The sequence below is a fragment of the Octopus bimaculoides genome, chromosome 3, assembly GCF_046866305.1.
Source record: "Octopus bimaculoides isolate indiv1 chromosome 3, ASM4686630v1, whole genome shotgun sequence".
Classification (NCBI taxonomy): Eukaryota; Metazoa; Mollusca; class Cephalopoda; order Octopoda; family Octopodidae; genus Octopus; species Octopus bimaculoides.
The window spans coordinates 5,551,030-5,568,813 of record NC_142930.1 but is presented as its reverse complement, the minus strand read 5'-3'; the positions used below and the strand labels follow the sequence as shown (position 1 = coordinate 5,568,813).

Here is a 17,784-nt window from a genome sequence, read left to right as displayed (position 1 = left end):
TCTGTTATCTAGGTGACTGAATTAGTAGTAGAGGTGAATGCTCTGAGAGAATAAGATTAGGCTGGGCAATGTTCAGAGAGCTCCTACCTCTGCTTGAAACAAAGAGCCTCTCTCTCAGAGTGAAAGGCAGATTGTATGATGCCTGCATGTGAACAGCTATGCTGCATGGCAATGAAACATGGGCTATGACAGCTGAGGATGCGTAGGCTTGAAAGAAATGAAGCCAGTATGCTTTGCTAGATGTGCAATGTCAGTGTGCATGTACGACAGAGTGTAAGCTTCTTGAGAGAAAAGTGGGGAATAAGAGGCATCAGATGTGGTGTGCAAGAGCGATGACTGTGCTGGTATGGTTATGTGATGCATAACTGGAGGGAACCTGTGGTAGAGATAGACCCAGGAAGACATGGGATGAGGTGGTGAAGCATGATCTTCAAACTTTTGGCCTCACAGTATGCTGTGCTTGAGAAGACCCATCAAGTCAAGTGAAATCGTAGTCATGGCTGATGCTGGTATCATGTAACTGGCACCTGTGCTGGTGGCACATAAAATCCACCTTTTGAGCATTGGGCCTCACGGTGGCAAAGTGGCTGATACCAGTGGCACGTGAAAAGCTCCTTTCAAGTGTTGGGCCTCATGGAGGCAATGACCGAGATCTTTGGCATTATGTTGTACTTGAGAAGAAAACCCATCAAACTAAGTAAAATCATAATCATGGCAGATACTGGTATCACACAAATGGCACCCTTGCCGGTGGCATGTAAAAGCACCCATTACAGTCTTGAAGTGGTTGGAATTAGGAAGGGCATAGAAACCATACCAAATCAGACTGGAGTCTGGTGCAGCATTTCAGTTTGCCAGCCCTGGTCAAACCGTCCAATCCATGCCAGCAGGGACAACGATCATTAAATGCTGATGATGATATAGCTGAACAAGCCATCAATCAAACTTCTCTGCTACCATTCAACCCGTTCAATGGAGCAATATAAAGATGTAAAACTATTTTTTAATTTCAATTTTTTTTATTTATACCAAAATACAGGTAAACAACACATATTGAGTAAATGTTTAAAGAATTCAGTATTCAAGAGGCATTGTAGAGTTATTTGCATGCAGCAGGATTATCTGGTCCCTGGCAGGGCTGTTCCCTCCATTGTTACTGTTCTTTCAGAAATACTCTTTTCAAAGGATCTGTAAATGAAGTGGTCATTGAATTTGGACAATCATAAGCATATACATACTTATATATATCATCATCATCATTCTTTTAACATCCAAACTCTCATGCTTGCATAGATCAGGTGGAGTTCATTGTGTCAGATTTTCTACAGCTGGATGCCCATCCAGGCATGGTAATATTTCCCCATGGCAGGGCATATTTTACTTGTATAATAGTGATGCTTGCTTACTGTCATCTTGTTATCAAGATAAGAGTGCACACATACACACATACACACACACACACACACACACAAAACCCCTCAACAAATCCTGTCTGACCCATGCAAGCTTAGCAAAATCTATGTTGAATAATGATGATGATGATACGTATAGCAAGCTTCTTTCAATTTCCATCTACCGATGATGATGATATTCACAGATCAGGCTTTCGTTGGTCCAAGACTATAATAGAATTTACTTACCCAAGGTTCTCCACCGTGGGATTGAACTTGAAATCATGTGTTTGGGAAACCAGTTTCTTAATAACAAACCCTGTACGCGCGTGTGTGTGTATGTATGCATGCCTTGTATTTGTGTGTGTGTGTGTGTTTATATGATGGCATGCTTGGATTCCTGGTTAAATATAGGCTCTCTCTGTTCTGTGATTTTTTTTGTTTCTTTCTACATGGTTCCATGCCATTTCTGCTATAATTCTTCTTGCTCCTACCCAACCATTCTTCTTGCATTTGATATCTTCCTGAAAGGTTCAGCACCGAATGTGTTGCGGTCTTTCTTTTCTTTTGCATTTGTAAGAGATCTTTGGAAGATTTTATTGTTTCTAATAGCATGTGTAGTTTGTCTGGGAAATCTTTTTTTTTTTTTTCTATTTCTAAATAAAATTCCTTTAACCCTTAAACATTCAGCTTACTCTGTCAAACGTAATGCTTATTTATTCACACTGTTTTAAATGAATTCTTCATTATTTCATAGCCTTGAGATTTCAACAATAAGATTATTATTTTTAAGAACGGTATTGTAGGATAGGTGTGAGAGGCCAGATATGGCTAGTTTAAACATAGACCATGTAAAATATTTGGGCAGGTTTAAATGCTAAAGGGTTAAATTAAAGAAGTCATTTTTAAATGTATTTAGCTGTTTATTTTGTATTGGTTATTTTTGGAGATTTGCACCGGGGACCATTTTCCATTTGTGTCGTTTCATAATCTTTCTTCTTAACCATGTGGCCATACCTCTATGAATACAGGTGCACATATTTTAACCATCTCATGCTGGAAACTTATATTGCCCCTACCTCTTTCCGTTACTCCCCACTTTGTGTCTCAACACATACTTGCCCAGTTCTGTTGCTTCTAAAAAGGGTAATTCCAGAACCCTTTTCTTCTTCATACATTCCCAATCTAATTACCAACCAGCAATGATTTTAATTAGTCAAGACCTATTGAGTCAAGTGAAATCATAGTTGTGGCCAATGCCTGTGCTGGTGGCATATAAAACGCACCATTCGAGCGTGGTCAATGCCAGTGCCTCCAGACTGGCTCCTGTGCCAGTGGCACGTAAAAAGCAACATTCGAGCATGCTCGATGCCAGCGGCATGTAAAAAGCATCGTTATAGCATGGACGATGTCAATGCTGCCTATCTGGTCCCCATGCCGGTGGCACATAAAATGCACCCACTACACTCTCTGAGTGGTTGGCATGAGGAAGAGCATCCAGCTGTAGAAACCTTGCCAGATCAGACTGGAGCCTGGTGCGAACTCCTGGCTTGCCAGTCCTCAGTCAAACCGTCCAACCCATGCTAGCATGGAAAGTGGACGTTAAACAATGATGATAATGATCAACTGTAACTTACACTACCCAATTACGAGGTACGCCTCCAATTACCAATACCCTCTTTTCTCCCAACCCTAAATGAAGTTAAATCTCTTTTACTGTTAACTCAATCTTGTGGTATTTTTCTGATTTAATTTCATTTTTATTTTCAGCTAATAACACTAAAGAAATTGATGAAATGAAAAAGATAATGCACAAATATATTGAAATGGAACGAGAGTTGAAACATTATCAAACTGCTATTAAAAATGTCAAGGAAGTGGTAAATTTCACTGTTTTTCTCTATTATAAAGTACAGTTTGGTTTTGTAGATTCTAGTGTTGATTTATTCTCCAAATATTCATATTGTGTTGAAGATAAACTTTTAATTAGAAAATTACTATTTTTGAATCTCACAACATGAGATATTCATCAACAGTACTTTGAAGTAAAGATTGTTTGCCATGCTGTGTTGGCAAACAATTTTTACTACAAAGTACTATTGCTGAATAAACTTTTCATTTGATTTCACTTTTGAGCTAGAAAGAGATAAGATTTTACTGCTTCTCAGAGATATTGTTTTCTTGGTTCATGGGTTGAGAGTTTTAATCTGCTGCTGGTGTTTCCTTGTTCCTGATTGATTTTCTGTCATTTTGATGTGACACCTGGAGTTTCTGTTATAGATATTTGCATCAACCAAGCATTTTCTATAAGAGGATATTTCTCTTGTATCAGATTGTTACTGGTTGGTGCTGCTCCTACAGAAAATCAGTGATGTGGGGGTTTATACTTCTGCTTTACTTTTCACAGACTAAGGCAAGTTTGAGAGGCACAAGCTTGCTTCCTAATTACATGGTTCTGGGCAATTGTCGTCTAGTATAACCTTGGGCCAACCAAATCCTTTGGAGTGGATTTGGTAGACAGAAACTGAAAGAAGACCTTCACGTGTGTGTGTGTGTGTGTGTGTGTTTACATGTGTTTGTCTCCCATCACGGCTTGATAACCATTGTTGGTGTGTATCATCCTCATAACCAAGCAGTTCAGCGAAAGAGACTGATGAAATAAGTACCAGGCTCAACAAAGCATAAGTACTGGGGTTGATTCATTTGACCAAAAATTCTTCAAGGTAGTGCCCAGGCTACAGTCCCAGGAATTTTTTGAAGGAAGGGCACAAGGTCAGAAGGAAAAACAATTCCAGGAGAAAAGAGTGTAATAACATTATTTAGAAGGGCACACTTCTTTTCTTGAGGCAGGGATCGCCCTCACACACACACACCCGCGTTTGACCCTGGTACCCCAGCATGGCCACAGCCTTAGTGATTGAAACAAGTAAAAGATAATATATATATATATACATATATACGATGGGCTTCTTTCAGTTTCCGTCTACCAAATCTACTCGTAAGGCTTTGGTCGGCCAAGACACTTTCCCAAGGTGTCATGCAGTGGAACTGAACCTGGAACCATGTGGTTGGGAAGCAGGCATCTTACGACACACCCACAACTAAATCTCATATGGGACCCCAGGGGTCATATGACCCCTGGTTGAGAATTACTGGTTTAGATGAAGATCAATGTATGGTGAAGAGGTTCTGAGGAGTGGAGCAGTAGAAGAGAAAGAGGAAGCCTGATCTCAACAATTAGAAAACTGGAGTAATGAGATATTCAATGAATTAATTCAGTTTTAATTTTCTCATTAAAATTTTTATTAGGGAAATACAACAGAAAATGACGAAGATATTGATTATTTGTCGTGTTTAAAAGAAAATTTAGAGAAATTGCAAACTAAAAACTCCGAAGATGATATCACTAAACATGAAAAATATGTGAAACTTTCTGAACTTTACCAACAGGAAGAAAGTAAGTACAAGTTTAATGTGTTTACATTATTTGTGAAATATTTAACCCCATCAGCATTCAGATTGCTCTGTCAAATATATCATCATCAGCATCATCATCATCATTGTTTAAGGTCCATTTTCCATGCTGGCATGGGTTGGACGGTTTGACTGAGGTCTGAAGAGCCAGCAGCTGCATCAGGCTCCAATCTGATCTGGCAATGCTTCTACAGCTGGATGCCCTTCCTAATGCCAACCACTCTGAGAGTGTAGTGGGTGCTTTTTACATGCCACTGCACTGGAGCCAGTCAGGCGGGCCTCGCATCAATCGCATTCAGATAATACTGACAGGTACATGCAAGGCCAGGGTCTACACCAGGTTCCACTGTCTGTTTTGGCTTGGTTTCTACAGCAGGATGCCCTTCCTAACACCAACCACATTACAGAGTGCACTGGCTGCTTTTTATGTGGTACCAGTGCCAGTGTGTTTTACATGGCACTTTAGTTTTAGGATATCAATTCTGTTGTGGTGGGCACCACATATCTCAGTCCTTTGTCATCTCCCTTTGTAAGGCTCAGTGTTTTGAGATCAGCCTCGATGAACTTTAGAATTTGTTCTAAAATGTCAGGGTAATCAGAAGAAGCATTAGTTTCATCCAATAAAAATTATGGAAAGAAGAAAAAAAACTTTATAAGCACATGTAGGTACATGTGGTATACATGGATGAAATAAGAGCAGTACCAAGACAACTTTTCTACCACAATCTGAAATAAATTACAGGCCATCTAAAACGTTACTTTCTGCATCTTATCAATCTGTATGCACCTACTTCACACTTGATGATTACTATGCAGTAATGCTAAAATTGAAAACAAGAGCAAAAAAAAACCATGTAGATACGAAAGTAGTACAATTTTTGGATAAAATTCTCTTTAAAACTCAAACTGATTAACTGCAAATACCCAGACATTACCAGTAACGTAATGCTAATATAATATCCTAAAACTTCCAACTCTCTCTAACTGAATAAACACCAGACTAGTTCCAACCTCAATTGCTTCACTAAAACCAAATTCCAGTGTTAACTATCATCATCATTTAACATCTGTTTTCCATGCTGTTATGGATGGGACAGTTTAACGGAAGCTGGTATGGTCAGGGCCCACACCAGGCTCCATTGTCTGTTCATGGTTTCTGCAGCTGGATGCTCTTCCTACCACCAACCACAATACAGAGTGTACTGGGTGATTTTTACATGTACCATCTCCAGTGATTTTTACATGGTACCATCTCCAGTGATTTTTACATGGTACCATCTCCAGTGATTTTTACATGGTACCATCTCCAGTGATTTTTACATGTACCATCACTAGTGCTTTTTATGTGGAACCAGTACCAACTTGGAATCTTGGGGTTAGTACCCAGCGATCTTAACCACTATGCCCACAGGCATATGGCATCGTGGTTAAGAGTACAGGCTACTAACCCCAAGATTCCGAGTTTGATTCCAGGCAGTGACCTGAATAATAATAATAATATTGAAAAATACCTTAGGAATGAGAACCCAGGTTTGAAATTTCCCCAAGACACCTGATGAAGGCTGGAGGGTATATCAACTGAAATGTTGTGTTAACAACAAACAAGATGAGGACAAATATACGTCAAATGTAAAGTCAGAGATTTGTTTGAAGATCTTTCCATTTGGGGTCAGTTGCTTAAAAGCTATATACTAGCGTAAAAGTCACCCGATAGGGCAGCTTTTAAGCTAGTTTATATATATATATATATATATATATATGTGTGTGTGTGTGTGTATATTTAAAACCTTTTTAAGATTATGATATAGTTTTTTATGCGCAATTAAGTAGATGCCATTAGACTCTTTGATAAAGCCACTAAATGACATTTCTTATGACACCAGCAGACAAAATGGAAAAGGTGTTGTCCCGGAGGATTGTGTATTATTTATGTTTTACACACACACACACATTCCATCCATCCATCTACCTATTTATCTATCATATTATATTATGTGAATAATAGCAGAAACCAATTATTGGTATTTTGTATACATTTAATGCCTGGGTCATTTCATGTGTCTAATGATAGAAACCAAGAGTTTCTTTGTTTATTAAAATATTAAAGGACTTATGTTTTTGACAATCTAATCTACCTTTGTATGGATAATATATTTATAGCACAATGCAGGTATAGGAGTGGATTGTTGATCTACACATTGAGTCTGAAATATCTGGTAAAGTTTAAAGAATAAAATATCTTACGATTGTTTTGCGGATATTACTACAGTCACAAAGTGATCTAAAGATCATCTTATTATTAGTAATTCCGTTCTTCAGAGATGCATTAAGAACCCTTTATATACCTATATAATATTAAAATATTAGAAATATTAAAAATTAAGAATACTAAAAATTAAAAATAATAGTATATACTGTCCTTGTCACGTTAATCCTTCTGAAGTGTGTAAAATTTGTTCGTTTCTTCCTGTGTTGAAGTTTCGAGTGTCAAACACTCATTTATATAAGAATTGGTATATTTTTTAAAAGTATATATATATATATATATATATATATATATATATATATATACACATATAGTGTAATACAAAAGTATTGCTATCCAGTAAAACAAAGCACCATGAGGTTAAAGTATAAATAGGCGTTCAGGCGAGTATACTGACACTCAAAACATTCAAAATTTTGTCTGGTAAATCTCGCTGATGATAAATAATCAAATTTACGTTAACAAACGTATTTTAGAAATTTCAAAACCTAGGTCCTAGATTATCCACATCTGGGTTGTGCATTTATCTAATGTTCTTCCTACAGGTAAGATGAAATTTTTCATGCTCGCCGCCTGCAAACACCTTTACCAGTAGATGCACAGTGAAGCTTTACTATAGCGTTGTATATTATCGACTGCTATTTGCAGTAAATATTGCTGTATTGTTGTTTTACTATTATATATATATATGTGTGTGTTTACATACTGAGGGGCTTGGTAAAAATTATTAATTGTTAATTTATTAATAAATTGATAAACCTTTACCCTTTTAATTGTATGTATATATATATATATATCAAAAAATAAGCAACACGGATTTCAAAGGTGATTGCAGTACGCACGTTTCATGCTACTTCAATTTATTTAAGTAATGCGAGCATTACCTTAAATGCAATATGAAGAGCAATCTTCAGATGCACGAAAATGCAGAAAATTACTGTAGAAAAGACATATTATAAATGTGGCAACATTTCAAATCCAAGTGGGAGAGAGAATACATAAAAATCCAAATGTGAGGAAGAATACATAAGTCCATCTTGACATAGCCGAGTCTATCAGGCTAGTCTATATATATATATATATATATATATATATATATATATATATATATATTGACGAAGGATTAATTCCAAGTGGCTATCTGTTCTCCTATGTGTTTGTTCCGTTGTCTGTAGTTCATTTTTCTAACATCCTGTACCCTGATATGCATCTATATACACATGTAGATGTAAGTATGTACTTATATGTGTGTATACATGCATATATATTCTTTGTATTATTATATCATCAAACGCACGCATCCTTTTGCAAGTATATATATATATATATATATATATATATGTATGTATTTATTTATTTTGAACAAAGAAAAATAATTTCTCAAATATTGATGATTTTTTTTTTTAATTGCATTACTTTTATGGACATCTCTATTTTACTTCTTCAGAGAAACTCAGTGCTCAATCATCGGAAAATATGGATGAGGAAATAGCAATAACTCAGCAAGAACAAAATACTCGATGTGTAATAACAGGAAAAGAAATGGTAGACCCTGTCCGCAATACTGTCTGTGGCCACAGTTACGACCGGAAAGGAATTGAACATTATCTTCAGACACGGCCAAATGGAAGGTACATTGCCTAGTTTATCACTCAATCACTTTATTTATGATATACGACTTGTGTTAACATCCACAATAGCGGCTCAGCAAAAGAGTCCAATAGAATAAGTACTAGGCTTACAAAGAATAAGCCCTGGGGATCAATTTGTTCGACTACAAGGCAGTGCCCCAGCATGGCTGCAGTCAAATGACTGACACAAATAAAAGAATTCTATGTCCATGCTGGCAGAATTTGTACAGGTTTGTTCTAGAATATTTTGAAACTCAACTCTTGTATAATTTATGTTTTATGAATGGCCTGTCTTGACTCAGAAGAGCTGGGGGTACTTAAAAGTCATCACTCAATAAGTTAAGGTCTTGCAGGAGTATTTGCAGCATGCTTGAACTCACCATTTATGAATCTGTATTCCAATCACTTCACCACTCAGCCATTCTTAGCTAATATCTACCACTTCCATTAATCGTCTGATATAAATGTCTCCTGATCTACTGAGAGATTGCCATGGCTAATTTTCTAGTCTCATGTGTTAATAGGATTAAAGACAAATTTCATCATCATCATTTAACATCTATCTTCCATGTTGGCATGGGTTGGATGGTTTGACAGGAGCTGGAAAGCCAGAGGACTGTGCCAGGCCCAAGTTGTCTGTTCTGGCATGGTTTTTTTCAGCTGGATGCATTTCCTGATGCCAACTACTTCACAGAGTGGATTGGGTGCTTTTTGTATGGCACCAAAATCTGCCCTGATCATCTGATACTTATTTCCAGTTTCTAGCTGTCCAAATATTTCTAAAATGATTGCATTGGATCTGAACAGCAAAGCTTTGAGTTGTTAGTTCAATAACATATCCTCTTGTGTGTGCGTCTTTCTATCCTCCACTGTTTGACAACTGGTGTTGGTGTGTTTACATCCCTGTAACTTTGACAAAAGAGTCTGACAGAATAAGTACCAGGTTTTTAAAAAAAAGGAAAGAAAAAGTACTGAGTCAATTCCTTCAACTAAAAAACTCCAGGCCGTGTCCCATAATGGTCACCACAGTCTAATTAACTGGATCAAGTAAAAGATGAAACTGTGAGCCTGTTGCGTCTTCAAACTGAAGAATTTATTCAATTTTTTAGAGTAGTTTTATAGTTAGATGTTCTTCTTGTTCCTAATGCTACACTCTGTATTGATTTCATCATCATCATCATCATCATCATCATCATCGCCATCATCATCATTTAACATCTGTTTACCATGCTGGCATTGGTTGGATGGTTTGACATGAAATTGTCTAGCAGGGGAGCTGTCCAGACTTCAGTTGTCTGTTGTGTCAGGGTTTCAACGGCTGGATGTCCTTCCCAATGCCAACCACTTTACAGACTGTACTGTGTATAGTTTATATGTCACCAGCACAAGTGCATTTTACATGCCACTGGCACCTGTAAAGGACAAGCCTGTATATATGGATGCCAGCTATTTTTCATAGCCTATCACATCTCCTGAAGTACAGGAAATCACCACAACACCCGGCCTCTTGTCATTTCCTCGGTGAGGCCCAGTGCCCGAAAATCCTTTCTCATCACTTTGTCCCACATCTCCCTGGTTCTACCCCTTCCACAGGTTTCCTCAACAATTAGAGCTCAGCACTTTATGCAGTTCTCATCCATACGCAGTCTTCTCTCTTGCACACAACACCTGATGCCTCTTATGCTCAGTTTTCCTCTTAAATCATTTACTTTTTGTTGTTCGTACACACTGATATTGCCCATCATTTTCTTTCAAGCTTTCACAAGTCCTCTGTAGTCAAAGCCCGGTTTTCACTGCCATGAGGGTGATCAAGTTAGTAGCAGAGGTGAATGCTCTGAGAGCACAGCTGTGAGAATAAGATTAGGCTGGGCAAAGCTGAGAGAGCTCCCACCTCTGCTGGCAACAAAGGGCCTCTCTCAGAGTGAAAGGCAGATTGTATGAAGCCTGTGTGTGATCAGCTATGCTGCATGGCAGTGAAACATGGGCTGTGACAGCCAAGGACATACGTAGGCTTGAAAGAAATGAAGCCAGTATGCTTCGCTGGATGTGCAGTGTCAGTGTGCATATACAACAGAGTGTAAGCATCTTGAGAGAAAAATTAGAGGCATCAGATGTGGTGTGCAAGAAAGACAACTGTGCTGGTATAGTCATGTGATGCGTATGGATGAGGACAATTGAACTCTAACTGTGGAGGGAACCTGTAGTAGAGGTAGACCCAGGAAGACATGGGATGAGGTGGTGAACTTTGGGCCTCACAGAGGCAATGACTAGTGACCAAGACCTTTGGTGATATCCTGTGCTTGAGAAGACCCATGAAGCCAAGTGAAATTGTAGTTGTGCCTGATGCTGGTTTCACATAACTGGCACCCATGCCTGTGGCACGTAAGTACCTTTCAGGCATTGGGCCTCACAGAAGCAAAGTCGATGAGCTTGTTTTGAGTGTTGGGCCTCACAGAGGCAATGACCAAAATCTTTGGCATTATGTCATGCTTGAGAAGACTCATCAAACCAATCAAAATCACAGTCATGGCGGATACCAGTGTCACGTAAATGGCACCCTTTCTAGTGGCACGTAAAAGCACCCATTACACTCTCGGAGTGATTGGTGTTAGGAAAGGCATCTAGCCATAGAAAACCATGCCAAATCAGACGAGTCCGGTGCAGCCTTCCAGCATGCCACCCCTGGTCAAACTGTCCAACCCATGCCAGCATGGACAATGGACGTTAAATGATGACGATGACTAAGTTAGTTGACATACAGTATTCTATTTATTTTAGTTAAGAAGCATAATCACACACAGTTGAATTATTAGCATTAGGAATAAGAGCAACATCTGATTATAAAACTCTTTGCTCTAAAAAATTTAATAAAGTCTTCAGTTTGAAGACCCATCGGGTTCATACTTTTATACATTATTTACATTTGACGGATATTTGTCCACATCTTGTTTGCTATTAACACAACGTTTCGGCTGATATACCCTCCAGCCTTCATCAGGTGTCTTGAGGAAATTTCAAACTTGGGATCTCATTCCTAAGGTATTTTTTCGATGTTAGTATTCTTCTTCTTATTATTATTATTCAGGTCATTACGCCATATGCCCGTGTGCATATGGCATAGTGGTTAAGAGCGCAGGCTACTAACCCCAAGATTCCGAGTTCAATTCCAGGTAGTGACCTGAATAATAATAATGATAATAACATCAAAAAAATACCTTAAGAATGAGAACACAGGTTCGAAATTTCCCCAAGACACTTGATGAAGGCTGGAGAGTATATCAGATGAGGGCAAATATCCTTCAAATGTAAATAATGTACATAATTCCTCATCTCTTAAATATAGAACTTTATTATACTTTAATATTTTACTTGTTCCAGTTATTAGACTACTGCCATTCTGGGGCACCACCTTGAATTTTTAGCCAACAGAATCGATCCCAGTCCTTTTTATTTTCCTTTTTTCTTTTTTTTTTTTAAACCTGGTACTTATTCTATTGGATTCTTTTGTCAAACCACTAAGTTACGGGGATGTAAACACACCAACACCAGTTGTCAAGCAGTGAAGGAGGACAGACAGAAAGATACATACAACAGGCTTTTTTCAGTTTCCAAATACCATGTCCACTCGTAAAGCTTTGTTCAGCAGGACTGAACCCAGAATCATGTGATTGGAAAGCAAGCTTCTTACCACAATGAAGTCTAGAATATATTCAGTTCAGTTCCTTTTGTAATCTTGAGCCCTTTGGACAGCAAGTCAACACCTCAGGTTTCTATGGGCTGCAGTTTTCTCTGCATCTGGTCATGTGATATTGGCCTTTCTAATGTCAGTTAAAAATGTTCTACATTATCTAGTTTTTGGTCTTCCGCTGGTAGGGTCTATTTGAAAGCTGTTTCAAAACAGCATTGTTCTAGTAGCCGGAGTATTTGACCTGCTAGTTTTAATCTTCATTCTGTGATGATTTTGCTAAGCTGTCTTTCATTAACTCTCTTTTAGAGTGTCTTCATTGGTTATGTGGTCTTACCAACACATTCTCAGCATCCTTCTCAAGAGATATTGTGGCTGATGTCAACCATAGAATTAGCAAAGCTGTGGCCATAGTCCATAGAATGTGTGCTGTTTGGTCCTCCATACAATTCTAGAATATATTAAAGAATTCTTTCTGTTTATCCAAAATTTTGTGTTCTGTGAATGAATACATTAATTAGTTAGATATATTTCATGTGTTCTTTGTTTTGCTTCTAGGTGTCCAGTGTCAGCTTGTTCGAATGCAGAACTACTCCAAAAATGCAACCTTGAGGAAAATAAAGAATTAAAACGATTTATTGAAAGGAAAAATAGGCAGAAATCAAAACATCGAAATAACCCAAAGGAATCTATTTTGTTATGAACAACTTTGAACTTTTCATTTGTAATCCCATTTCATTATAAAATAAAACATTTATTTCATCTCAATTGCAAAATTTAACACTTTTAAAGCAATCATCACTGTCATTTAATGTCCATTTTTCCATGCTGGTGTCAGTTGGACACAATATTTATTGCAATATTTTTTGTTATTTTTTTTATAGCTAAGACTTCACATTAAAATGTAAGGGTACCCTGTGTAACATCTGAGGGTAGAAGCTGGTAAATTGATACAATTTAACTGACTGCTAAATATTTTTGAATAAAGTCTCTTAACTCAGAATTACACAACCAACCAAAACCGGATGGCTGACCAGGTTCTGAAAGTTGAAGAAAGCGCTATGGCTCAGTTGATGAAGAAGAGAGTTGACCTGGATGAGATGCTTTGTGCTTGGAAGAGATACTAATGATGATAGTGAGACAACTGCAGAAGTTAAGTGTCGGTTATAATTGGCACTTGTTGGCTTAGAGATGGCTTTTGATAGAGTTTGATGTTCAGTGATCTGGCGGTCAGTGAGGAAGCTAAGAGGAGACAAATGGACTTTGTACTGATGTGAAGAGAGCTGTGCAGACTACGTACAGAGGTGCTGTCAGCAAAGTGAGAGTCAGTGAATTCTGCAATAAATTTAACAGAGATAGGTATCAATCAAGGTTTGGTCTTCAGCCCTCTTCTGTTTGTTATAATCCTCTAAGCTTTAGTAGAAGAATTTAAGACTGGCTGTTCCTGAATACTAATGACCTAGCTCTCATAAATGAATTTCAGAAAATTTAAAGGCATTCCTGATATGGATGCAAAATCTAGAATGGAGAGACCTCAAAGTAAGCATAGCAATGGTTAGAGTATTTATGAAGTAAGGGAGAAGACAAAACCCTGCTGCAGTCAGGGAAATGGTGATCTTCAATGTACAATAAAGGAATAAGTAGTAGTCAGAGTAAACATGGTATCGAGATTGTTGAGAGAGCAACTGCATGAGTCTTCATTGCAAAGTGTGGGGTTGCCGAGTAGTGAGATAAGAACCATTAATACAGAGAATTTGCAAAGATGAGAAAAGCAGAAAGTGAGCATGCTCTACTGGATAGTAATAGTCTTTTCTACTCTAGGCACAAGGCCCGAAATTTTTGGAAAGGGGACCACTTGATTAAGATTGCCCCTAGTATGCAACTGGTACTTAATTTATCGATCTTGAAAGGATGAAAGGCGAAGTCGACCTTGGCGGAATTTGGACTCAGAACGTAAAGCTGGACAAAATACCGCCAAGTATTTTGCCTGGCGTGCTACCGTTTCTGCCGGCTCACTGCCTTTCTGCTGGAAAGTAATTTTGGCTCAAAGCCAGCAAGTTTGGATGGAGTAAGTTGATTACATCAATGCCAGTGCTCCACTATTATTTTAATGGATCCTGAAAGGATATATACTGGATAGTAATGAGGTGAAATGCTCAGTGGCAGTTCATCCATTTTACGTTCTGAGTTCAAATTCTGCCGAGGTCATCTTTGCCTTTCATCATTTTGGAGTTGATAAAACAAGTACCAGTTGAATACTGGGGTCGATGTAATCAACTTAGCCTTTTCCTTGAAATTGCTGGCCTTGTGCCAAAATTTGAAATTATTCATGCATTTGTGTCCAATGCCATACAAGTGAAATGAGAGATAAACTGTGCATATGAGGAATCGGATGTTGTGTCTAAGAGAGAGAGAACAACACAAGTAAAGATATGGAGGATGACAGTGACATAAAACTGTTCCACTCTTTCAAAGTGAATGTAACTTATGGAAGTAGGGCAGTTTGGTCACTTAAGATGAGGTGACGAAAAATGTCATAAAGGAAATAACAAAGGATTGTATCAGTTGGTGATGTGACCCACTAGTGTGTGTGTGTAGCAGAAGCATCATCCCACTTCGTGGGAGTAATGCTTCATTGTGGGTTTCACTTGAGCCTTGTTGAGTGTCAGAAACTTGGGGCTGAAATATTTTCAGGTCCTGAAGAGAAAGGCCAGTCTGGGATAATATGATCCAAGCTATGTTAAAGATGTATTTTCTCCAGGAGAGATGCTTGGTGATTAGTTGGGCCCAAGTATTCGGAACAACCATGAGTGCTGCTCATGCTTTGTGAAGTGCAGTGGTATTTTCTTAATATGGGCTGTGCTTGGGGGGTGGAGTCCTGTCAAAAGAAGCAAGCCCTGACCCCCATTAAAGAATGCTCTTAAGGTCTCCGCTTATGGAATCAATGCAGGTTTGATGTGTGGTGCCTGGTTTTCGTGTAGATGGTGCCTGGTTGGGGAAAAGAAAAGTCACGTCATCTCCATGTGTGAATGTTAGTAGATGTGGCAACAAGTGGGTTCTTGTTGTACAGAATGAAGGGAGATGGGGACCAAACTGAAACCTGGAGAACACCAGAGTTAATTCAGGGTAGGGAAGAAAGTGCTCTGTCAACACATGCTGCAATGATGTGATCTAATGAAGTTACCTACCCAGGAAAGAGATGAGCATGGAGCTGAGAAGTTTTTATAGGAAATTTGCATGCTAAACTCTGGAAGTCTTGGGCAATGATATTGCTTTTCCTGAACTTCCTCTAAAGTGAGGGCCCACTGGAGAGTGACACAGGAGCCATACTGGTAGTCATTGTGGGGAGAAAGAAATTCAAGGTGTTGGAGAACATCATAGTCAATGGCTGTCTCCATTTTGTTAGCTGTATTGAGGTAAAAATTAGAGTAAAATTATAGTTGGCTGGGTCAGAGGGGTTGTTTTTTGGTTGGAATGAAAATAATTGTAGTATATTTCCAAAGATCATGACATGTCCTTGTGGAGAGTAAGAGATGGAAGAATTTGGTGAGTGTAGGGGCAGGCTTTGGGGTGCAATATTTGAGTGTAAGGAAAGGGACATTGTCAGAACTAGTAATCTGACTGGGTTGAAGCAGCCAGGTTGTTTCTCTGCTTAGTGTGTGTTTATGTGAAGTGAGGTGGTTAGGGGTTGATTTGGAGGGGATTGGCCAAGGATGTAGAGTTGGATGCAAAGCAGGTAGTAAAGGTGGGAGCTTTCTCTTTGGGGTCAAAACTTGCAGAACTATCTTTGTTTAGAAGAAGACTCTGTGAATTTGAAGGAGATCCTTTTGGTAAAGGACCAGAAAAACTGGCTGCAGTTTGGGAGATGAAAAAGCTTAAGGGTCAAAGGCACAATGTATAGTGGTGTTACTGGGTGAATACCATCCAGTTTTGCGGAGTGGCTGGAATATTCCAAGTTTTGTAGGCCTTGTTCTTTTTGCCAGAGCAGCAGCACAGCTACAAGTAAGCTAATTGTGGGGAAGGGACCTTGGGTGCCTTCAGCATAGTCTGCTCTGTTACAAGTAACTGATCCAGGTCTCTTGCCTGAGGCTAACATCCTCTCCTCTCTACCACCAATCTTGGAAACCTTACTCAAAGACCCAGAGCTGAACTCATCATGTTTGGTTTAATAGTCTAATACCCTACTATTTTATTTCTACCCTAATTACAAAAAAAGTAAGAGCCCTGGACACTACTATCTTGAAACCTTGGACTTAGGACTGGATACTGGTTTCCATGGCATATAAGGGATAACATTTCCCTTGAACAAAATATCAGTCTGTTGCAGGGTTACTCATTAACAGCTGAGTGAGCTGAAGCAGTCGTTGTCATTGTTTAACGTCCACCTTTCATGTTGGTTGGACAGGAGCCGGCCTGCACCAGACTTTTGTGACTGTTTTGGCAGGATCTTTACAGCTGGATGCCCTTCCTAACACCAACCACTCAGCAGAATGAACTTAATGCTTTTTACATGGCACAAGCATAGGTGAGGTCAGTTTTGGCAAGGTTTTTACAGCTAGATGCCCTTCCAAATGCCAACCATTTTATAGTGTGAATTGGATGCTCTTGAAGTGGCACCTGCACTGACAGGGTCACCAAGTACCTTGCAAGATCAAAAAAGGAGGAGGTGATCTTGTGTCAGATGATGAAAGATTATAGCGAGACAGAAACAGATATCTTGTGAAATGAAATACTTTGCTCAAGAACACAACATATTGCCTAATCCAAGAAGTGGACCTATGATATGTGGTCATGAGTGCAACAACCTCACCATTAGGCCATGCATTTTTTCATCTTCCCCTGTTATGTGAAGTGATTTAATATTAGTGCAATATGATCTAATATTGTACATTATTTAGCTTTGACAGATATTTGTCATCTTTGTTGTTAACACGTTTCGGCTGATATACCCCCCAGCTTTCATCAGACAAGATGAGGACAAATATCCGTCAAACGTAGTATAAATCGTTTAACGTCCGCTTTCCATGCTAGCATAATTCCTCATCTCTTAAATATAGAACTGTATGATCTAATATTGGTTTCACATTTTGGCATAAGGCTAGCAAGTTTGGGGGAGGGGGCTAGTTGATTAAATCAACCCCAGTATGTAACTGGTACTTAGTTTATTGACCAAGAATGAATGAAAAGCAAAGTTGATCTGAGCCAAATTTGAACTCAGAATGTAAAGATGTGTGAGGTGCCACTAAGCATTCTCTCTGGGATGCTTGGGATTTTCCAGCTTACCATCTTCATATGATTTCATATTAACACAAAAAACAAACAAAACTTAATTAAACA

General features: G+C 38.6%; 1 protein-coding gene across 3 annotated transcripts in view; it reads left to right on the top strand.

The window, feature by feature from the left end:
* LOC106867196 (E3 SUMO-protein ligase NSE2) overlaps positions 1–13,215 on the top strand; it is a 33,060-nt gene extending 19,845 nt beyond the window's left edge. For all 3 annotated transcript variants that reach the window (XM_052966666.2, XM_014912002.3, XM_014912003.3), the window contains exons 3-6: positions 3,162–3,271; positions 4,701–4,848; positions 8,579–8,762; positions 13,006–13,215. In XM_052966666.2, the coding sequence (XP_052822626.2) occupies positions 3,162–3,271; positions 4,701–4,848; positions 8,579–8,762; positions 13,006–13,150 (587 nt within the window). In that variant the 3' untranslated portion in view covers positions 13,151–13,215. The remainder of the gene's footprint in view (positions 1–3,161; positions 3,272–4,700; positions 4,849–8,578; positions 8,763–13,005) is intronic.
* Positions 13,216–17,784: the final 4,569 nt, after the last annotated feature.